The following is a 23,445-nucleotide window of genomic DNA, read 5'->3' on the forward strand; positions in this document are numbered from 1 at the left end:
TATGCATGCAAGGAATGGACCGAGGATGAGGAATGGCAGGTGCTGAACAACATGGAAGGTAATTCCTAGAAGGAAAGAGGGATGGATGTGAGGATGGCATGTTTATGGAGAAGTGCAGATGGGAGACAGGAAATGTGAGGAGGGTTCTSGTCTCTGATTAAAACCTCAAACTTCCTAATTTAAATCCATTTTTTGGAGGTCTAGAGACAGCAGAACATGATATAAGCTAATGTGTGAAGTTAGTTGATGATGATAACAAAGAACTGTCCATCATCAAACCTTTTGAGACCACAGTGAGTCTTGAAGATGTTGTAGTCCTGCCGACTTCATTCTCAGCCTCACAGACATATTCTCCTTGATGCCTCTCCTTGACAACTTTGTTGACAATTAGTGTGTATGTGTCACGGTCTTCAGAACACTTKAACTCTTTACCAGATTTCACTAGCTGGCCATTGAAAAACCAGTTAACCTTGGTGGCATACTTGATAGTAGTGGTAAAAACAGCTTTATCATTTATTTCAGCACAAACATCCTCCAGAGACTCAATAACAACAGGATAATCAATACGGCTGTCAGAGGACTCACTGATTAGGATGGCCTCTGAAAGATACTCCTCTCTGGTTTCTCTGTGTTTCTCTACAGCTGTCAAGGTGGTCACTTCAGTAATGTCCCTCTCTGATGTAAATTCTGTCCGACTCACTTTCTTGGATTCATGGGTCTCAGTGTGGCTCTCAATTGTTGCACTTTGGAAAGAACCCATCAATTCAGTTCTGACTTCTGCAGAATGAGATGYTTCTGGAGGAAACMCAACAACACTCTCTGCCACCACCACTGAGTCCATCATGGTTGACAACATCTCTTTAGAGGGTGCTGAGCTGACCTGAGCTTTCTGAGGTCTGTCAATTAGCAATATGCCTTGCTGTTCTGATGAAAGACTTTGCTGCTCCTGGAAAACCATAGCCTGCAGAGCTACCTGCAGCTCAGACTTAAGATCAGCTTTCTGAGAATATTCTCCTTGGAAGGACAGTGTGATCTCCAGTGGGACACCAGGCGACGTGATCAGATATGTGAATGTGGTCCGCCTGGGCTCTCGTTGAACTTTGACCTCCTGTATCTCCACTGTTTCTAACTTCCCCACCACTTCTGCTAGTAAGACTGGTTGATCACTGGCCACAGCAGACTGAAGAGCTTCTCTCAGCTGACGCCGAATAGTCATACTTGATGGTTTTGGGATATTAAGAACAAAGTTGARTTCTTTAGGTAGAGCATGAGCGCCCTGAGACTCATGAATAAAAAYAACACCTTTAGGTTGTGTCTTGACACTGACAGTGGAAGCTTCTGGTTTATGTATCTCACTTGATTGTTCTACCAGAAGGACMCGCTTTTCCTCTAACARCACAGACTGCCGGACTGATTGTCCCTCCTGGATCTGCATTGCAAAATCCTGCTCAGCAGCCTCTAAGACGGCGCACCTTTCAGTTGCAACTGCTTTTTCTTCTATGAATACAGGTCTCTTTGGGATCTTTGGTTCAACTTTTGATTCWGGCTTGAATTTCTCATCAGTGTGAAGACTGGCAGTGTGACCCTCCTCTAAAAYCTGAGTGTCTGTGACGCTCAAGGACTGCATAATATTCCACTGATCCTCTCTCTGAACTAATGCTCGCTGCTCTCTGAAGCTTTCAGTGAAAGGGGTCTCCTTTGGAAGGTGCAGGRGCTGGGAGGACACACCAAGAATGTTTGGAGGTCTAGATTCAGTCTGATACTGTGCCTTARTCCCATCCACAGATACATTGAGGTCTTTATGACACTCTGCTCTGATCTCTCTGTGTGTCTCTGAGGATGCAGCATGGCTTCGAGCCCGCTCCTGTTTTGGTAATGCCACCTGCTGATCAGGTTTAGTAAAGRCAATGATGCCTTCTTTTGGTAAAACTGATACAGAATGGCTTGACTGGAGGTATCTTGGCTGTGGTTGCTCTTTCTTTGGCTGAACAGATGCATAGTCGGGTTCTGTTGTGAACTCTGAAGTTGCCTCACATACCACAGTCCTCTGTTCTTCTTGAGTCACAGAGTACAGCAAAGTTGGATTCTTAGCCATGTCTGCCAGCTCCATTGGGAGCTTTTCACTGCTGAGTCTTCCCTCAGACTCTAAAACACCCTGATCAGTGATAACTTGCAAATTTAAAACTTGTTTATCCTCACAACTAGTCTGCAGACACGTCGGAGTCTGTAGAGGTGCCACCTGTACTGTCTGTTCACCCTGAACCTGATATTTCTCCTCAGTTACTATAGCAGATTTACATATCTTATCTTTACTTGGCTGGATGCTTTCTTGCTCTGTTATCTTTGTTTCATATTTCTGCTCTTTAGATAGAGCCACCCTGGTTTCACTMACTGCTGCTAGCACTGGTTTAGATTGTTCTTTTTCAATTTGTGGTTTAACGGCAGGTTCWAAAGCTAGCAGAGCCTCAGAGTGTGTTTCTGTAAGCAACAACTGCTCAGCAGATTGAGAAGAGTATAAAATCTTAACCCCCTCTTGAACTCTAAAACCCCTCTCCTCCTTTGGTCGCTCCACAGAATCTGACACATCAGCAAGGATGGGTAAAGCAGATTSTACTTGGTAGCTGCTGACAAGCTGCTTGGGCTCAGTTGTGGTCTGCATGTGCTCTGGAGTCCGGTCCGTCAAAGGCTCGGCTCTCACAGTGGTCAGGGAAAGGACCTCCTCAGATGTAGCTGACAGGATTTTAGATTGTTGTTCTTTTGAGAACTCTAGTTCAACTACCTCAGGACTCAGGATTCTCTCTGAGTGCTGCTCTGTTATATTCTGTCTCTCCTGGACTGAAGATAAGAAAGAGGCCTTGGGAAGTTGCTTTGTAGGAACAGCCAASACCTCTGGGGGATGGGCTGGAGTCAAGGAAACACTCTCATGAATTTCATGAGACTGCAGAAGGGCAGCTTKGTGGGTCAGTTGCTCYTTTTGAAGAGTAGCAGCAGAGATATTCAGCTCTTGGAGGGTTTCCACCTCCTCGCTAGGAATAATCTGTCGGTCTTCAGTGCTAATGGTATAAATCATCTGATCAGACCGGCTTCTTTCATGATACACCCGAGACTCTGTGCTTTGCTCGGTTAGTGATATCTTCAAGCCTTTAGTTTTTTGGATGAACTGGTGCTYTTCTTGAGATTTTTCRTTGAGTACCAGCAGCTCAGCACTACAAGAGTCTTCTCCATATGRGTTGAATGCCTTACATGTGTAGATACCACTATGTTCTTGTTTAACACTCATGATACTSAAAAAGCCTGATCCATCTGGGTTGTTCACCATCATGTTAAAGCCAGCAGGCTCAATATGGATGCTTCCTTTGAACCACTGAACATCAGGGAGAGGCTCTCCAGTCAGCATATACCTGAAAAAACATTGCCCACCCTCTGATAACTGAACTGACTCTATAGCTTTCATGAACTTTGGAGGTTGACCAGTTGCTGCAGGTGCTTTGTCATCAACTCTTTTCTCTCCTCCTGGCTCCTTTAACTGAACATGAAGATAAGAAGAGCAGGTYGACTGGCCAAATCTGTTGCTGACTGTGCAGGAGTACTCTCCCTCAAATTCTCTTTGAACTTTGTTAATAACTAAACTGTACTCATCTTGTTCATGAATAAACRTATAAACTGATGAACTGGTTATTGTCTGCCCATTGTGGAACCATTGAACAGTGGGCTTTGGGAATCCAGACACTTTGACAGTAAAGGCAAAAGTTTGTCCAACAACTGCAGTTGCTGGAGAAAGTTTGCTAAGGAAAACAGGTTTTTCTTTTTTCCTCTCCAAAGAGCTGGAGAAGCGCTTAGTTTCTGGTTTGAGTTCAAGTGTTCTGGTTTTGTCGGCTAATTTTAAGCCAGTGTAGTGTGACTCCTGGGTTTCCTCTTCCACCGTGATCGTTGAGCTAGAAAAGGCTGAGTGGAGTAATGACAGTTGAAGGTAAATCACACATTCCAGCATCAATCAGCTCAAGTGAAATCAAAGTGTTTCAAATCAAAGTTTTTTTTCATTTACAGACGAGTTGTATTTGACTTCAGGATGAGATGCTGATGTAATACAAACATATCGTTAAAACAAGCTAACACTAAACACTATCTTTGTTCAAAAATACTTTCCAGTAAAATTATTTAAAAAAACATTGTGTGTTCTGTTAATGAAATCACAAGATTTTAAAAATAAATTCACACTGATGGAGACAATTTGCATTAAATTTAAATTAAAAAACAGCAAAACTACCATATCAAAACAGAGTAWTTTCTAGCATAGACAACAATAGTTAAGATATAATAAAGATAATTCAAGCTACTATACATAAAAATATAGAAGTGTTGAACATAAAAATATAGAAGTGTTGAAGCAGTATTTACCTTTAACTTCCTCCTTTACCACTGGTTCCTTCTCCACTTCGGTTACTGTGAAGACACAGATTGTTTACAGTTAAGTACATTTTCACAGCTGAAATCAAAGCACAAGACGGTTAGAAACKGTGAAGAGTCGTGCAGCCATATGATCCATTTGGTTTGTTTCTTTGACCTGTTCTTTCATGCCTCCATTTGTTCTTTTTAGTGGGTGGCACATCTGTCTTCTTGGTAAAGWTTTGTGATTGTCCCTCTTCATATCTTTACTAATGTTTTAGTCAAAATGCAAGACACAGGGTCAGAGATCTTGCCTAAACATTGTTAAAGACGTAGAAGACGAATTGCCCTGTGAAGAAGTGTGTTCATGATTGCTGTGCAGGTGGAAAACCATGTGCATGGGTGCGGGCCACAGAAAGTCAGAGTGAGCAGAAGGACCAAAAGCATGCAAATGCCAACCTTTCATCACTGTGCTGCACTCAGCATCCCCAGCTGAGGTTAGATTTTTGAAATAGTGAGAGCCCCCTGGTCTGGCTCCCACATTATTAGCATTTACACAGCAAAAAGAGCTGTCTTGTTTCAGAGAGTACCAAACAGAATCCTTGACATTCAGACGGTTGTAAAGCCAAATGACAAATGAAGTGGGAAGGCCCTTCATAAGGCAGTACAGGGAGTTACTGTCTTTGTTTTGGATCAGCAACTCAGGGGGGAGTTTGATCAGAAACTCTGGGCTGTTGGAGAGGCGATGACTCCGCTCATCTTGAGGCATGACATCTGGGAAATACAACTGGCTGATGAGGTGGTACGGTCTCTGGGAGGATTTGGGCAAAGATTKGAGCTTGGTCTTGWACTCCTGCTTCTCTTGCTCAGAAAGATCTCTAGAGCTTTCTCTTTCTGGTTGAGACACTTTACGAACAGAATCGGTGGGGATGGGGGTCWCTGCTTTGAGGTTTGCTTCTTTAGCTGAGTGAGAATAAAGTTAGGGAGAGTAATTAGGGGTCAGAGAGTAAAAGGCTATGGCTATAATCAATAAMAGGTTAGTAGGATGGAGAATGAGATTAGTGAGGTGAAGCCGATATGGTGGGAGGGAGCAAAACTACACTACAGAGGTTGTTATTAAATTATTCTAACAGATTATAAACTAGGAGGCAATATTACTTTATGAAAAGGGGATCCGAAGCAGGGAGAGCAGATGGAGAAGTGAAATGGACCAGCTGGAAATCATAATAAAGAAAGATTAACCACCTTCAACTGTGAGCCTGGCAGAAGAACAGTTTTGACCGTGTTGGTTGGTGGCTGTGCAGCAGTACATTCCCTGATCGGCCATGTCGACACTGTGGATGACCAGAGACAACAGGCCCCCACACTGACAGCTCCTTACCCGGTCCGTGTCCACCAAGTTCTGACCGTTATGATCCCATACCACTCCAGTGAAGGGCTGTCCATCGAACGAGCAGCTGAACTCAGCCATATCACCACTTTTCACTCTGATGTCGCTCATTTCCATCAGCAGCTGGGGGCTGGCTGAGAGTTTCAAATCAAAGCGGCTGTGAGAGCTCGTCTCCACTGAGGATACACTCTCCATCTGAATCTCAAACGTCCTCAAAGACACGGAGGAAGCTTCAGAGACAACCTCGGAAAACTCAAAACTGTGGGTTGTTTGACCCAGTGACAGAGAGCTGAAACTCTCTGTCTGAGCCTCCAGTGTCTGAGTTACTTTAGTCTCAGAACTCGACACACTATCTAAGGCTTTTTCATCTGGGCAGTAAAAAAGAATAGAAGAATTAGGTCAACACAGCACAATTCCGGTGATTTTTCCTGGTTATTTGTTTGCCAAAGTGCAGTTGGGTTGGAGTGTTGAGGATCAGTCAGGCTCAGTGAAGACTGGACAGTGGCTGTTTTCCACAGTCAATCATGCAAACTTGACAGGAGCCAAATTTACGAAACAGATGTGGATTATGTCCGTGAGTGTAAGGAATCCGAAAAGCTGAACTTCCACAGTCCAGCTGTTTCGACCATGCTGATTTACTCTGAAACAAAGATTTGTGTCTCAACAAACACTGTTAGGAGCTGCAGAAGTAGGAAGAGATRTCATCATGCAGCACAGCAGAAAATCCTGGAGGATAAGGCTTACAGCAAGAAATAGGTCAAACCAAAGCTACTGAGTTCTCTACATGCACARAGAATAAGGTATTTCCTCCTTAATGTCATCAAGATACCACTAAAACTATGTCTAAATACAGACTCTTGGAGCAAAAATATCCAAGGAGATGATCATTTTATTTGCTACTGAAGCTAAAAATCAGAGCAGCTCTGTGAAGACCTGGCAGGTAGATGTCATGCTTTCTGAGATTAGCGTCTGAAGACCATGCAGTAAGTGGTGCCCTCACTCACACCGTTTTATTTTAAAAACACTGCATGCCAGTTGATATTATTTCAAACTCACCATCAAGGTTCAAAGTGGCAGAACATGTGACCATTCCTGCTATGTTTGTGGCAATGCAGGAATACTCTCCCTCATGTGAAGGGAGGACTCTGGAAATCTCCAGCAGGCAGATTTCATCCAAATGAGACATCCTGAAGATGTCAGACTGCCGGATCTCTTTGTCCTTACAGAACCAAGAAATCTGCAGATCTGGGGACATGGAGTTCAAGAAAGTCAGCATCACCTGACGTGTTTAGAATCAGCCYTGATAATCCCTGAGGTTAGCAGATCCAACACTAGTTTTATTTATCAACCAGGGGGAGCTGATGAGAGGTGAATACCTTCCCCAGAGACAATGCACTTCAGCTGGGCAGGATGTCCCTCTGAGACCAGAACGTCCCTCATGGGAGTGATGAGAACCGGAGGAGAAATCCGAACCGTTTCAATCACCTCAGGAACTGAAAGATAACATGTTCAGTTTACTGACAAGCTAAAGATGACTTCGTTCAGCTCATCCACACYGATTATCTAAATATTTTCTATGAACTGAATAATTATATTTAATTTTTTATTTTTATTTAACATGATGGGGGAGGAGGGGAGTCTAATCTCTCAAGACAAAATTGGGTGGTGTACTATTCTAGTAAATAAACGTCATTGTACTATAAAATAAAACTTTTTATATTACAAAAAGTTTAAAACAAGGGCATGAAATAAAACTAACGTTATCTTCTCCTGATGCTTTCTTCTACTTCATGAAGAATTTAATACTGATATTTTTATTTACTTAAATAATAAATTATTAAATCCCTCAATAAATTAAAATAATTGCTTCAAATAATAAGGCAATTATTCTAAACAATTATTTTACCCAGAATTTGTTTTCTTCTTCTTCCTGAAGAAGAAGAAAAATGTGAAACCAAACATTTTGATGCTTCACCATAAACTATGTCTGACCTTCCACAGTGAGAGGGGCGGAGCTTGTTGCCTCTCCGTAGTCGTTCTTGGCCTGGCAGCTGTAGACGGCTGCGTCCTCRGGGAAGACYTCCAGCAGCAGTACTGTGTGCTCATCTCCGTCRTGGAGGAACTTGCATTTGTAGCTTGTGGACAGAAGCTGGGAGTCTTTGTACCAGGTCACCTGAGGCTGAGGAAGGCCGCTCACCTGCGCCGAGAAGCGCACAGACCGACCCGACATCACCGTTTGGGCCTCCATGTGGCGTACGATCTGAGGCGGSTCTGGCACTGGACATACAAAACCAAACATTCAGTTAAAAAAAGCAGAGCTGAATTTATGCAAATACCTTTTACATTCAACAAAAATAATATTTTTCCTTTGAACATCTCTCAACAATAAACTACCGATGAGCAACATTCTCTCTAGCACAGATGGTAAATAGTTCTTAAATGTTTTTGCAGTAAGTAAGGAATATATTTGTTCTGGAAAAATGGGTCAAACTGCTGACTGAAGGATCTCTTACATCTCACATGAAGGTTCATGGTGCTGCGGTTTTTGCCAGCGATGAATGTGTACTCTCCAGCATCGCTCCTGAACGTCTCAGAGATAGTGAGGCGATGCAGTTTCCTGATGGTGGCGTAGTTGAACCTCTCTTCCTCTGTGAAGTGAATCTCTGCTCCATTCCTCAGCCAGTGACCCTCCACTTCCTCCTCGTTTACCTCAAACTCAAAMGTTGCTCTTTGTTTCTCCACCACCTGCAAAAACAAATGRTCTCCTCAGCCTAACACACGAAACTAAGGAGCTGTTCAAAGAGCAGAATCAAAACTCTGATTGGGTTGAAGCTCCACACAACAGGAACTCACTGTAATGTCTCTGCTTTCAGGTTCAGAGATTTTAACATCTCGTCCCTCGACTCCCAGGTGTCCAGCAGACATGCTCGACCCGGCTACAGCCGTGTACTCGCCGGCGTCAGACATGCGGACAGACGGCAGAACCAGACGATGCACAAACTTGTCTGAGGTCATTTTGTACCTGCAGGAAAATAAATAAATAAAGAAAAGCCAGAAGTTGTTGATAATGTTGGAAAAATATCTAAAAGGTTCTTTGGTTTGAATGAGAACCTTTATTTACCTGTCAGACATCTCCAGCTCCTGGCCGTCCTTCATCCACATCACCTGGACGTTCGGCTCAGAAACTTCACACTCAAAGGTCGCCCTCTTCTTCTCAGTGATCTTCAGGTCCTTCAGGTGTTTAGTGAATTCAATCACACGAGCTGCAGGATATAAATATTACACTTTAAACACAAGTAATAACTGTTGCCAAGTTATTAGGGTCTTTGTTGTTTTTTGGTGTTTCTGAGAGTTGGACAGTTAAGAAGTATTTGATAACCACAGTTGTGGACATTTCCATGTCTTACCCTCCACATAGAGTTTAGCTGTAGTAGCTGCGGACCCGGCCGTGAAGGTGTACTCGGCGCTGTCTCCAAAGTGGACGTTCCTGAGGCTCAGGGTGTGATTGAATTGTTTGCAGCGAGCCTGGCATCTGTCTGTGGATTTGATCTCCACKCCGTTCTTGAGCCATTTGTAAGTGATTCCTTCGTAGTTGACGTTCACCTCAAATGTGACGGTGTCCTTCTCCTGAGCATTCAGGTCCTCCAGCATTGTTGTGATCAGGATAGCTGCAAAGAAAGAGTCCTCGGGTTACGTTCAGGAATTCCTTCACCCTTAGAGAAAAAACTGAARAAAAGATTTTACACTCCAATCATTTAGATGAGGATGCTTATAGGGAAAGAGGCAACAGTTTTTAAGAAGAACTCTTTTACAACATTGTTTCTCTGGATCTTACGGTTGACAGTGAGCGTTGCTGACACTTTGTCGTTCCCACAGACGAAGGTGTACTCCGCAGAGTCGTCCCTGCTGGTGTTCAAGATCTTCAGCTGGTGGAGTTTCCCCTGAACCACGATCCTAAACTTCTCACTCATCTCAATCTCGACACCGTTCTTTAGCCAGGTGGACGGCACGTTGAAGTGAGAAACTTCACACTCGAAAGTGGCCAACTGGGTTTCAGGGACCTCTACGTTCTTAAGGGGTTTGGTTACCCGCAGAGCTGCAGAAACAACACAGGCTCAAATGGTTTGCTTCCTGTAATCCATTAATACTAGAAAATATATATTTTTTTTAAGACTTACACTCAACAGTCAGGTGAGCACTGCAGTGCAGGTGACCAATCAGCGCAGTGTATTCTCCCTCTTTGCCGCTGTCCACATCATGGATAACTAATTTGTGCGTCCTTTTCTCAGACAGCATGGTGTAGTGCTCGTTTGGCTTCAGCTCAGTGTTCTTGAACATCCATTTAACTGGGATGTTGTCTTCAGAGATGCCCACTTCAAACACTGCTGTTGCACCCAGCAGTGATGTCACATCCTTTGGCTTCTTCAGGATCTTAAGGGCTGGGAGAGAGTTCACATTCATAAAAACGCTTTYAAAAAATCTGGTTTTGAATCYSAACTGACTGCTATACTCACTTTCAACATTAAGCCTGGCGTTTGCAGACAGCTTTCCCAGTTTGAAGGAGTAAACTGACTCGTCTTGTGTGGAGCAGTTGTTGATTTTCAGTGTGTGAACTGTGCCCTCCATGCTGATCTCAAACTTCTCACTGGGCTGGATCTCAACACCATTCTTGATCCACTGTGCTCCCCTGACGTTCTCATGGGTCAGCTCCAGACTGAATACGGCCTCCTGAGTCTCGACCACATTCAAGTTCTTCAGGGTCTTCTTGATTTTTACAGCTGCACAGGAAAATGTAATTATCGGTTTAACAGCATCGAATTATGACGTTAAAGTGATTCAGAAGTGTCTCATTCTAAAGTTGCAGTTCATTATTTTAGGAAATATTCTGCATGGATCAATCAGCAGTAAGTATATCATTCTATTAATCAGTTAACCAATATACAACATTTATTTTATTTTTCAGCTCAGTTTGTAATGAGCTGGAAAAAACTTTCAACAAAGCCTCAACTGGTTTTCGTTTCTGAGCACACACTTTRCAGCTAATTTTCTGAGTACATTTTATAAAAACCACTCATACCTTCAACTTTCAGACTGGCGGTGGTCTTGGACGTGGCCACTTGGTAGGTGTACTCTCCGATATCCGTGGCTTTTGTGATAACAACAACAAGTCGTCTCACGACACCGTCCACCTCACTCAGCACATTCTCACTGTAATCGACAGGCTGTCCGTCCTTCAGCCACTTTCCTTCTGCAGATGGGTTTGCGACTTGACACTCCAGCACAGCAGTCTGGGAGTCAGCCACAACCAGATCTCGCAAAGGCTTCTTGATGGCACCACCTGGTGACACAGGAYGGTTACATCATCATTAAAAAGATGGTCACAGAGGGCATTCAGCTTTTTAAAGTTGTATCCAGCTTACCTGTCACAGTAAGTGAAGCTCTGCACGTYTTCTCACCAGCAGCGAACATGTACTCGCCCTCCTCATCCTTCATTGCGTTGATGACTGTCAGGGTGTGGTGCTTATTCTTGGTTTCCATCTTGTGGCTGCCGCTGGCTTTGAGTGGCTGGTCCTTGAAGGTCCAATAGGGGTCGATACCTGGGTGGGAAACCTCAACTTCGAAGGAGACGTTCTCAGATTCAGAGCACTCCATGTCCTTCATGGGCTTCAGGATCTGCACAGCTGTTCAAGTAAAACACAAGATATGCAACTCTCAAAGTATCCTGTAAACGGAGCAATGACAGGTATGATTACCCATTACTGAATTTCACTTAGCTTGATGTTCAGATTAAATCAAGACTGTGGAGATGTTTCTTCACAGACAACTTTATTTAGACTCAATGAAGAATGTAATGTCTGTGCTATAAGATTCTGGGAACATTACASACCTTTACTGGAAAGTATAAGGTAAGCTTAAGATTAAAAAACAACAGCATTTTAAACATTTTGAATAATAAAAAAWATATTTTGATGAAATGATAAAGAGGTTCTTGATCTGATAGCAAGAAGACTTTTCTAAACATGMTACAAAGTATGTTTCTTTTGTTAAAGTTATGAAAGAGTATGGTTTTGAGCAGTAGGACATTTTGCCATTGTTCATTAATAAGCACATGGTTGGAAAGTCACTGTGGGTAACTTACGCTCCACAGAGAGTTTGCAGCTGGTGTCCACTCGGCCAACAGCCAGTTTGTAGTGACCCTCATCAGAAGCGTAGGTCCTGCTGAAAACCAAACGCTGCTTGGTTCCCTTTGCCACCATGCAGACCCGGTCACTGGGCACCAACAAATTGTCATTGTGGTACCACTTGACAGAGCTAATATCCTGAGCAGAGATCTTGGCCTCCAGGACAGCCTTGGTGCCTTCAATGGTAGATGCATCCTTTAATGGAACCAGGATGCCAATACCTGCAACAAAGAAGAATTCAATTTCAAAAATGTTTATTTTGAGGCAGAATGTTGGTTTATTTAAGTATATGAGTTTGAGAGACCTACTCTGAATCAACAGCTTTGCAGAGGTTGTGATATCATGATCAGGAACCACAAATGAATATGCTCCAAAGTCATCCTTGATAGCATCTTCAATCAGGAGTTTGTGGACTTGTTTATCAATAACAATGTGAACACGGTCAGAAGCTGTAATTGGTTGTCCATTCTTCTTCCAGCTGCCTTCAACATTTTCCTGTGAGAACTTGACCTCAAACTGGGCAATATCACCCTCGCAAACGGTTAGGTCTGTCAAAGGCTGAACCAGGGTGACGGGACGCACTAAGACGTGAAGACAAAAGTATTCAGAAATGGAAAGAAATAAAACAAAGTAAGGTTGAACAAAGTGATCAAAATGCAGGTCTCTAATTTGCAAAGTGATTAATGACTTACATTTCATCTTTAGAGAGGCAGTTGTTGTGAATTCACCCACTTTGAAGGTATATTTGCCCTGGTCTTCCTTCTTGACATCTTTCACAGACAGACTGTGTCTTCCACGGCGGGAGGTCATGACGTATTTACCACTGGGAGAGAGCAGCTTGTCCTCAAAGTACCAGGTGCCTTCAGCATCTTCACGAGTTACAACACATTCAAATTCTCCAGAGTACGTCTCAGGCACCTCGGTGTTCTCCAGCTGCTTCACCATCTCCAGAGGAGCTCCTGTTGATGGTATGATCAAATTAAACTCTTAAGAAATGAATGCTTTGTTGACCAACTTCTATTTATTGTCAAATAGGAGCTACTTTATAAAACAAGTCTTCAAATTAAATMTTTATGTCAGTGAGATCATTAAAGATTTTTAAACTTTGACCATCATTATCAACAAACCTTCAACGTTGAGCTTGGCGCTGGTTCTGATGTTCTCATCATCTACAACCGCGCATGAATATTCTGCATCATCCCTCATTTCAATAATCAACACAGACAGGAAGTGGACCTTTCTGTCAGAGTGCATCCTGTATTTATCTCCTGAGAAGATCTCCATGTTATTCTTGAGCCATTTAACCTTAACAAAAGGCTCATTAGTTTCACACTCAAATGTAGCCATGGTATCCTTCTCTTTGGCATTGAGCTCCTCAAGCTTCTGTGTAAAAGTGATGACTTGTTTTGCTGCAAAAACATCACATCATGCTTTATTAGAGAACAYGCTATTCAAAAGGAAACAAGTTATAGTTTGAAGAATTCACTGTTGCGGTACCTTGCACCAGCAGRAAAGCATGGCTGGATGTCTCTCCAGCCTTGTTGGTTGCCTTAACCATGATGCTAGCTGAATCCTCGACTGACACGTTTCTGATCACAAGTTCACACACATGGTCTTCAGGCCAGAACCAGTAAATGCGGTCTGATTTTTCCAGCTGAACACCATTCTTGAACCAYTGGCACTCAGGATCTGGTCTACCAACAACTCTGACTCTGAATTTGACTTCATCTCCCAGCGCAACTGTCTGGCTGGTGATGCGCTCCAGGATCTTAGGAGCTTCCATGCTGGGTGAAAGCTTGATCCTTTCTGGTTTCAGAGATTTTGCAGTTAGTTTGAGGCGTTCTTCCTCCTTCTTCTTCTCAGCCTCCTCCTTTTCCTTTGCATGGTGAAGAAGCTCCTCTTTTGTCTTCCGTAGCAGATCTTCATAAGAATCATCTCTCCTACGTGACTTGAGCTCAACAGCAGTGATGGACTCATAATAGCCTTCCTCTGTCCTGCGCTTAAATTTGCTCCTCAATTCCTCAGACTCTTCTACGGATTTTTCATGGACAATTCTCTGGGCTTTCTTAAGCTTGACCACCTCCTTCAGCTGAGTGTCTTCAGTGGGCTGCTCAGCCTTCACCACCTCAAATGGTACTCTTCCTGACTCAGCAGGAGCTTCGCTTGCTTTACCCTCAGCAGCGCGGCGCAGATGAGTTCTGAAGTCTTCCTTCTGTTGAATCTCCAACTTCACAACATATTCAACTGAACCCAGGTTGTTATCTGCTATAACCTTTACCTCTCCTAAATCATAGGATTTGATATCTGTAATCTCCAGGTAGTAAATACCATCGTAACGAAGTCTGTATCTCTTGCTTTTGCGGATGAGTTGTCCRTTAAGGTACCAGTTAACCTTTGGAGCCGGGTAGCCGGTCACTCTRCAGCGGAATCTGGCTGTGTCACCTTCCACAACCCTGACAGGCTCAGGGAGAAGGACAATCTCAGGTTTCATTTTCTCTGTTTCTTCTTCAGCAGTTACTCCATAAGGTCCACCTTCATGAGCCTGCCGTTCCATTTCATCAATTCGTTGAACTCCCTTCCTGCCTTCAGGAAGCTGAGATTCCTCAACAAGGCCTTTCTCGTCCTTGACGATCAGGGTAGCAGAGGTCTGGTCGACTCCAAACTTGTTGGTTGCTCTGCAGGTGATCACACCACTGTCTCTTGCATAAGCARCCTCATAGTCCAGGCTGCAGTAGCCAAACTCATTGACCATACGCAGCCTGTTGGCAGCAGCCAGAGGCTTGCCGTCATGYAGCCACTCCACCACCATGGTGGGGTCTCCAATCGGAGTCAGCCTGCACTCAAAGTGGGCTGGACCAAAGCGCTTCATTCGGACAGATGTGAGCTTCTTCTTAAACAATGGTTTCTGCTGCTTCTCCTTGTCATAAAGGTCGCCTTCCTCCCACTGGTCTTGACCATAACGGAGGTGAAGAGGCTCCAGCTCTGGGGGGGTGATCTCTTTGGCCTTGTAGGTTCCTTTGGGAATAATGAGCTTCCTCTCTGGTTCAGGCTCAACATATTCAACCTCCACATTGACTCTGCAGCGGGTGGTGTCTCTGCCAGCCTTGTTGATGGCTGTGGCAGTGTACCATGCACTGTCCGGTCCGCCTGCTGAGGGGATTTGGAATTTGGCCTCTCCTTTGGTTCCTTCAATCCTAAAACAGAAAAGTTTMATATTAACAACTTCAGACACTTTGGATATTAACTACTAAGACTCAGTCTTTTAAGGAGGAGACATCCTGCATTACACATACAGATAGAACAACTCAATTATGATTGGCTTATTTTTACACAATTCAGTACAAAACATGCTCTAAATATAAACATGCTCTAAACATTCTAATACTGCTGTGGCTTTCATGGAAACCCAGAGCAGATATTAGACTTTTCTTTTAAAATKAGACATACTTAATGTGTGGGTGCTTGTGTGGGGTGATGATGTCACTGTTTTTCAGCCAGACGATGTCAGGCAGTGGGTTTCCAATGGCTTTAACAGCCAGTTCAACCAGAGTGCCCTCCTTCACACTGATGTTCCTCAGTTTCTCAGTAAACTGGGGACGGACCAAGGTTTCCTTAGCTAAAAAAGATAGAAACATTATGTCAACATATTTCCCAAAGCACTGTCTTGCAGAAAACCTTAAGCAGAGGTCATGGAAACTGTACAATGAAGTCGTACCATCAACTGTGAGAGTGACGGAGATGGATGAGCGCCCGGCTCTGTTCTGAGCCACCACTGTCCATTCTCCAGAGTCATGGGGCATGGCTGGGACAATGATCAGGGACTGAGTCCCATCCTCTTTAACCACTATCTTATGGGTGTGGTCACTAACAATCTGTTGTCCTGCAAAGGMCACATAATTGAAGTTGGATTGARTAACAAGCRTTCTACATTTATCAACACCTTTAATGCAGATTCCTCTTATGTGTGTCTCACCATTGTGGAACCAATAAGTGTCAGGCATTGGTCGGCCAACAACCTTCAGGTCAAATCTGGCAGTTTGTCCCTCAGAGCATTTACATGCAGTAGGTTTCATGACAAATACGGGTTTGTAAAGTCTTTCCAGCTGTTGTTCGTCAGTCTCATCAAGCCGACGAGCGGGAGATCGTCCGGGCGAACGGCTGGGTGATCGGGCAGGAGAGCGGCTCAGAGAACGAGGTGATGTGGATCTGAGGAAACATTCAAAATGTAATGAGCATTTAGATCATAGACTTTGAAGAATTTGCTTTGACTCATRTTTTACCTGATTCTCTGCACTGCAGGCTGTGGTGTGTATCTCTGAGGAGCGGCTGCAGATGACTCCACATAGAGCTTCCCTGAGCAGACAGCATTTCCCTTCATGTTGGTGGCGAAGGCAGTGTACACGCCTTCATCTTCTGGTCGGACCATAGATAGGCGGAGGCTGGCGCGTCCATCCTGGAGGACCTCCATCTGGTAGTGGTCACCGGGCCTGATGCGCTGGCCATTTTTGAACCAAGCAATCTGCCACAAAGTTAAGGCGTCAGTGAATCCTGTTTGACTGTCTCCGTCATGTCTGTTCCAGGTGAGTTGTTTAATAGAAGTAACCAAATTAGAACYTTTTATTTMAATATTTCTCACCTTGGGGAGCGGMRTTCCAGACATCTTGCAGTGGAAGGTGACGCTCATTCCCTCCATGATCCTGTAGTTTTTGACCGGAGTGTCGAAGGCCGGCTGCACCGCCTCATTGGCAGTGGCGGTCACCATCARCTCTCCATCCTCKGTTACAATCTCTCTGTAGGTGATCTTCATGATGGTGAGCTCGATCTCCTGAATGATTCTCAGCTCCATGGCAGACAAATGGAATTCCTGCAGGTTTCATGAAAAATATCGRATCTTTGTAAGTTGAGTGAAAAAAATTATCAGTGGCTTAATTTTTCTGCTTTGATAAATGCAWWAACAGTATATTACAGTTGCTTAAACACACAGATTTCAACTGTATTATAATGTATGTAAAGATTCTAACAAAGATGAATTSCCAAACTGCTAAAAGCTGCTCTGATGAATGTTTCTTGTACCTGTCCGGAGATAACGGTGGTCATTGTATCCACTGTGATAGGGGGAATGTCTCCAGGTTTGGGCTCCTGCACYGGAGCTGTCACTTCCTGTTTCTTCATGTAYGCTTCATATTCCTCTGTAAACAAAACATTTGTTTTGTCTGTGATATAGTCACTGTGATCCACWATTCATATTTAAGCCCAGTTTCCCTTTAATGTGTATATTGTTCTTTCTGTTTAGAAGCTGTTTGTGGACATACCTTCCTCCAGAAGACTGACGGAGGCTGAAACTTCTCCAAGCTGATTCTTGGCAAAGACAGAATATTCTCCTGCATCGTCTGCAAAGGTCATCGAGATCTCCAATCTACACTCTCCGGTCTCTTTCTTGTAGGCAACTTTATACCTGATGAACACAGACAGTGAGTTATATAAAATKACCCRTAGTAACACTGATTATTTTAGCATTGGAGTTATTTGAAGGCTATAGAAGTCATGARAATGTAAATATAAAATGAAACTAAATACTGATAATTGAGTTACTAAAGTAATGAAAGATTGCCCAGATTGATATGATGATGCCAAAATTAGATAAATAATTCATCAGCTGACAGGACCTTTGGTGACTTTTCCTAATAATTATATTGTTGCCTGGCTCTTTTTAGTGGGGCATGGTATCAGAGAGAGAATGTGTTTAACTGTTTTTATTTTAGATTTGAGGTTCTAACCCATATTTAACTTTATAAATGAGAATAAAATGTCAGTGGCTACAAGAGAACATACAAAAAAAAATCACTTTATTTTATATTTTAGTGTATTTTGAAAGTGAGGTGCTACAATAGTTATAAATAAAAATGTTAAAGCTGCAGTTAAAGACTTCAAAAGTCATTACTGTAATTTGGTGTTTGAGTTATTATTATTTATTTAATATTTAGCTGGACTTAAATATTTTATAAATATTCTTTTATGGCAACATATGTCTTTGGTTTCAGGTTGATTAATAACTTAAAAGACGTGAATTCCATCTTTTAAAGTCTAAACAATATCAGTTGCTACCGTTTCCTTTTAYATAAGCTGAAGTATTAGATTATGTCCTGAGTCGTTTCTTTTCCATAAACTAAAATGATGATTTAGCTAATAGAAGTTTAAGCTTGATGCAGGAAAGAAGCAGCAGCAGATACATATAGYATAGTCAACAGTATTTGAGTGTACAACGTTACTGTGAAGGTATAAGTTCATTTTAAAATCCAAAGTATACCGTGGGTGATTAGATACAGTTTGGTGGTTTTAGGAAATCAACTGGATTTAAGCAAGTCAGACACATATTGTAACAGTTGCCTCAGAAGAGAAAAGATTCCCTCCCTGAGGTTTCAGTACCTGTATCCGGTGGTGAGCGGCACGCCACTCTTCTTCCAGACAATGTGAGGTTTGGGGTTTCCGCCCACCTGACACTGAAACACAACGCTTCCTCCTTCCACCAGCTTCTGAACGACGGGTGTCTTAATGAAGACGGGAGCAGCAGCAGGGGAATCCGGCTCAACCACACTCACTTCGGTCTCTTCTTTAGCTTCTGCTGTAACTCTGTGATTTAAAACAAGGAACAACTTTAGTAAAAAAAAAGAAATACTGGTTTATTTTTTAATCTTTACAAAATATTCTTGACTTACTGAGTAACTTCGGTGGAGACTACCTCCTGCTTGCCCTCGATGTCCTCAGACACTGTGGGAAAAATAAAGTTCACTCAACCAAGAATTTTTTTCTAATAGGAAATGAGACAAGCGTCTCTCAAACAGCTTGTTAATTTCGAAAATAAATTTGTTTTTATTTACATTTTATTTTAAGAATTGGTAAGCTTAAATRATTATTGAGCCTTCTCAATAMTCAATAAACAATATGTCACTGYAGCACTCAAACCGTTGAGCTTCTTACAGGTTTTTATTCTGACAGGGTTGGAGGACCTTCTTTACTTCACCCCAATCTTTAGCTGCCCACACACATTCTCAATCAGACTCRCGTTGGGACAGACTGGGTCTCTCCTAACTTTAGTATTAGTACCAGTAAGACCAGTAGTTTCATAGTGTGCACTGACCCTGGACGAGCAGGTAGCAGGAGGTGCTGATGGTTCCGGCCTCGTTGGTGGCTGTGCAAGTGAAGCGTCCGCTGTCTTCAGCGAAAGCCTCACGTATCAACAGCCGAGCAAATCCGCTCGMGTAGCTGATCTGGAAATCAATGGAGCTCTCGATCTTGTAGTCCTCCCTGAACCACATTATGACGGGGGCAGGCTGACCGCTGATCTGACACTCCAGAGTCACCGACTCGCCCTCTGTCACGTTTGTGTTTTTCAAGCCCTACGTCGATATAATATGTTTAGAAGATACCCATTTTGCTGGAAAGCTGATAATCTGGTCAACAATCTCAACTGGGCCACTTACAGAGACCAAAGTGGGTGGGACAACAGCGCCACCTGCAGACGGTACAGCTGCTGCCTCTGGCACCTGTCACAGAAACAAATCTATTAGACTAATCTGACTTTTAAATCCATTTCTAAAACAACAATGCAACACACAGGACATAAAATGTGATGTTCACGCCCAAGAGGTGATGAAGAAGAGGCGACAACACAGAAAAATGAAGAAGGTGCTGGATGGGCTCAAGAGGTGAGGATGAGGTTATCAATATGCAGAGAAGGAAGCTTGTTAAAGTTTTTATTAGAAGAATATTTATTGTTGGATTTTTCACAGAAATCAAGAAAACCAGACCTCTACCTAACAGGAGGACAGTCCCTAAAGATAAGATGAAAACAAAACCCAAAGCTTTGAGGTCTTTGTCTCATGAGAGGTGAAAGACTGGAGTAAATCACAGTTTTGTGGGAAATCCTTCCTTTAAAGCTGGTGTGGGTTTTCAAACTGCAGTTTTCAGAACTATCTGTTTCTTGCTACACATCAGGTTTTCTTGTTCTGCTCAGATCCACCTCATGAAGCTACAGAACAAACCTTGGCTCTCCAGTCCTCATAAACTCTGTCCATCCCCACCATGTAGGCGACCCCCGTCTGAATCTGGGTGCCAGAGCGATACGACTCAATGGATTCTTTGAACGGTGATGGGATGGACTCCAGCATCTCACTGGTCCTAACAACTTTAAGAGACGGACTGGGAGACTTGACCGGTTTGATGATCTTTCTAGAAGGAGATGAGGAAAACTCTTTCTGCAGAGTGGCGATAGCTGAGCCGGCGATGGACACCTGACCAATCCAGAGAGGAGGAAAGGCCACACCGTCATCAGAGCAGCCATAGACTGGACTAGACTTTATTATCATTCACATTTTACACTATAAAGTGCAAAAAAGAGTGAAGTTCCATTGCAATGAAGGAAATGGATGAATGAAATGTGCTGGATTCATATCTAAGGTGCACACAGCACACAGWGGGTCTATGGGCCGTTAGTTTTATTAGAACTATAACAGGATCAAATGAGGGGAATTTTAGATGAAGCAGGATTAATTATGGGTAGAAAAGGAAATTTCTTTTCTGATTAATAAATTAAGTCATGAGCATAAAAAAGAAGAAGGTTAAAGAGGGCTTCATTTGTTAAAGATGTTCAAACACCTCTAGAATCGGTTTGCATCTCAGGCAAGCAGTAATAACCAAACTAACAGACTAACACAATACAAAGGCTGCCTGATGAGAGTCAGAGTGTTTGGTTTAGTTTAGACCATTTGAGAAATATTTTACATTTACCATATAGCAATGGTGTCAGGAAAATAAGAGTTTGGATGTCAAAGAGTAAAGCGTAACCAACGGGTCTAAGCTGATATATATATATATATATATATATAAACCCCAGCTTTTGTCCCTCCCTCAGCCTGTATTTAATTAGACACCAGGAAAATCAGAGGCAGGAATTTCTGATCAATGTGGAACTTTAAAAAACTCTAAACACGAGACACTAGTTGGCATCTGCAGCCATCTGTGATCACACCTGTTCATGAAGCATGTATGATTGTAGACTTTGTTTTAGAAAGACTCAAAACTTTAGAGGCTGGCAGRTGCTGCACAGCTTGCTGCAAACATTTTGCCATAAAGTTGAGAACAATAGAAACCTGAACTTAGAGAGTCGACTACCTATCAGTTGTAACTCACACATTGGTCACATTGGTCGTTATCTTTTTAAGTTTCTCATTTTTACTCTGGCTATGTCCTACTGCTTGCCTGGTTCTGCCTCTCTTACCTCCCCAACAGACTCTGGTTTGGGGACASAAACTTTAGAAACCATGAATTGTGGAACTGGRGATGGAGTGAGACCAGTTTCCACTCTGGAGGAGATTTCTGTCCCTCTCTGAATCTGCGGTGATCAACACAGAAGCGTTAGCATGTCAAGTGGAAGCTCAGAGCTGCTCAGTAAAATAGTAAGGAAAAAATGGCAAATTCAAAGTAATTTAATAATAATCATTCTTCAGAACATTGTTTAAAATTAAAACTTAAACTATATTTAGTTTTAAGCACAAAAATTATTAGAACTGTTCAGATTATAAAAAGGTTTTKCTAGTGAAAATTTAACCTGGCTGACAGAGTAAAATAATTTATTTGTGTCATATCAGGGTCTTGTTCTTTTCTTCACATGTAGAGCTTCTAACCTGAGCCTGCAGGTCAGATGTGAACTCCTGAGCAGCAGTGAGCATTTGACCAGCCTGCATTCTCGTTGACATCCAGCCAATCTGATACTGTTGATCGGCAGACATAGCAACTGTCTGCTGCCTCATTTCTGCCTCTACAGCCTCCACCTCTGCAGCTCGACCGCCTTCGACATGCACGGGTTGGCGGATACGAGCCAGGTCAACGGCGGCCACCACTTTGGCCACCGCCCCAGCTTTTGTCCCTCCCTCAGCCTGGAGATAGAACCAGCAGCACAAAGAGCTCAGAACAAGACAACAACACACAGAAAGTAGTAAATAAAATAGTACGTCTGAAATTTATTCAGACTTTCTGCGTAGCATCAAGTAAAACAAGATGTTACTGCATTTTACTGTTAGTCAAGTGAGCCAGGTGAAGTAGAATAGAGCTAGTAATTTTACTAACCACGTTATTCCAAGATCACATGATGCATTTCATACAGTTTTATTAAAATATGTTGGAACATAAACATTTACATATATAATAATATTGTCATAATATTGTCATGCCAGCATCTTCACCTTACAAAGATTCGCAAAATGACCAGAAAATGTCCCGCAGTTGGTAAATGATGGAAAATAATGTACAGATTCCAGGAATCATCCATTTTCACATGAACCAGATTAAGCCACAGATTAGGCTTCATCTGATTGAAAGTGAAGCCGCAAGACACACAACTACTGGGAACGTCTGGATATTTCAACGTTCTGAAAGGACCAGAGGAATCTGACTAAAGTAACACACCAAAAAAATTCATTTAGCTAAATTCCTCACCAGTTACTCGAAAAGAACCTCACTACATACCAAAAMAAACTGCTTTGTTTCAGCTGCTGTTATCAGCAAAATGTGTTAGCATAATCAATCCTCCAGCAGCACAGCCATGATGACGGTGGGTAGCTCAGTACTGAGCCRTGTTTTCTTAGAGATGTTTTCTTAGAGATACTAGTGCTGAAGGGATATAGACAATAAAAATTAAAAACACAAAAACCGAGTCTCCGATTATTTTTGACTCCAGAATTTGGTTCTCATATTCCAGCCCTAAGAGGATGATTCCAGTAACTCTGCTGATCTCCAGTGATGGGAAAGTTGTCCACATGAACAGGTTGAAGAAAATATGGTACAAATCAGCATAATCCAAGTTTTACAAATCAGAAGGACCCAAAGCACACMAAAAGAAATGACAGGAGTGAAATCTGTGAAAAACATTGTTGAATGTTGGCTCTTCTGCASGAATTCTCTTCTYGCAATAATCCTAAAAATATTTATCCATTGGATTTAATAATAAGATAGGAGAATCCAGTTGGAAGAACAGAAAMTRCCTTAGTCTTTGATAAGTTTGATTTAGACATGTACTACAAAAAACAAAAGGTACAGAGTTTTTTGTAAATGTAAGCRTAAACTTCAAACGGAGACCAGAAACATCTGTAAAGAAGAGATTTCTGGTTTAGGATTTTATCTGCAGCTTTGACCATCATCCAAGTCTAGGAAAGTTTCYAGGGGAATGAAATGTTGTTATCAGACACACAGAAAAAAACATACAAACCAAACAACCTCCATCATGGAGGCACAAACAGAACTGGACAGTACAGTACATGCTCCATCACTCAGATATGACCAACTCCAAACAGCAGGAGGGGAATTCTGGTAATAAAGGTTTCAGATTCTTAGCATCTGGTGTTAGCATGAGCTGAAATTATCCTCCTTTCTTATGTCTCTGAAGCAGCTAAGCCAAAGGGTAGATAAAACCCTCCTCCAAACACACAATCC

General features: G+C 42.5%; 1 protein-coding gene across 1 annotated transcript in view; it reads right to left on the reverse strand.

Annotated features, from left to right (window-relative positions):
- The window catches only part of LOC103461768 (titin-like), a 155,957-nt gene that overhangs the window by 125,193 nt on the left and 7,319 nt on the right, over positions 1-23,445 (reverse strand). The window contains exons 2-34 of the mRNA XM_017309370.1: positions 21,642-21,970; positions 21,236-21,349; positions 20,001-20,249; positions 19,440-19,502; positions 19,097-19,355; positions 18,675-18,726; positions 18,385-18,588; positions 17,271-17,413; positions 17,032-17,147; positions 16,595-16,822; positions 16,239-16,477; positions 15,932-16,164; positions 15,674-15,838; positions 15,406-15,574; positions 13,456-15,152; positions 13,086-13,367; positions 12,651-12,917; positions 12,267-12,539; positions 11,916-12,179; positions 11,197-11,457; positions 10,854-11,114; positions 10,291-10,554; positions 9,955-10,215; positions 9,612-9,872; positions 9,184-9,444; positions 8,898-9,039; positions 8,630-8,798; positions 8,290-8,521; positions 7,769-8,053; positions 7,153-7,269; positions 6,833-7,021; positions 4,399-4,443; positions 280-3,945 (exon numbers count right to left, since the gene is read on the reverse strand). Of these exons, the coding sequence (XP_017164859.1) occupies positions 280-3,945; positions 4,399-4,443; positions 6,833-7,021; positions 7,153-7,269; positions 7,769-8,053; positions 8,290-8,521; positions 8,630-8,798; positions 8,898-9,039; positions 9,184-9,444; positions 9,612-9,872; positions 9,955-10,215; positions 10,291-10,554; positions 10,854-11,114; positions 11,197-11,457; positions 11,916-12,179; positions 12,267-12,539; positions 12,651-12,917; positions 13,086-13,367; positions 13,456-15,152; positions 15,406-15,574; positions 15,674-15,838; positions 15,932-16,164; positions 16,239-16,477; positions 16,595-16,822; positions 17,032-17,147; positions 17,271-17,413; positions 18,385-18,588; positions 18,675-18,726; positions 19,097-19,355; positions 19,440-19,502; positions 20,001-20,249; positions 21,236-21,349; positions 21,642-21,970 (11,760 nt within the window). The remainder of the gene's footprint in view (positions 1-279; positions 3,946-4,398; positions 4,444-6,832; positions 7,022-7,152; positions 7,270-7,768; positions 8,054-8,289; positions 8,522-8,629; positions 8,799-8,897; positions 9,040-9,183; positions 9,445-9,611; positions 9,873-9,954; positions 10,216-10,290; positions 10,555-10,853; positions 11,115-11,196; positions 11,458-11,915; positions 12,180-12,266; positions 12,540-12,650; positions 12,918-13,085; positions 13,368-13,455; positions 15,153-15,405; positions 15,575-15,673; positions 15,839-15,931; positions 16,165-16,238; positions 16,478-16,594; positions 16,823-17,031; positions 17,148-17,270; positions 17,414-18,384; positions 18,589-18,674; positions 18,727-19,096; positions 19,356-19,439; positions 19,503-20,000; positions 20,250-21,235; positions 21,350-21,641; positions 21,971-23,445) is intronic.

Source organism: Poecilia reticulata, linkage group LG2 (assembly GCF_000633615.1).
Source record: "Poecilia reticulata strain Guanapo linkage group LG2, Guppy_female_1.0+MT, whole genome shotgun sequence".
Taxonomy (NCBI): Eukaryota; Metazoa; Chordata; class Actinopteri; order Cyprinodontiformes; family Poeciliidae; genus Poecilia; species Poecilia reticulata.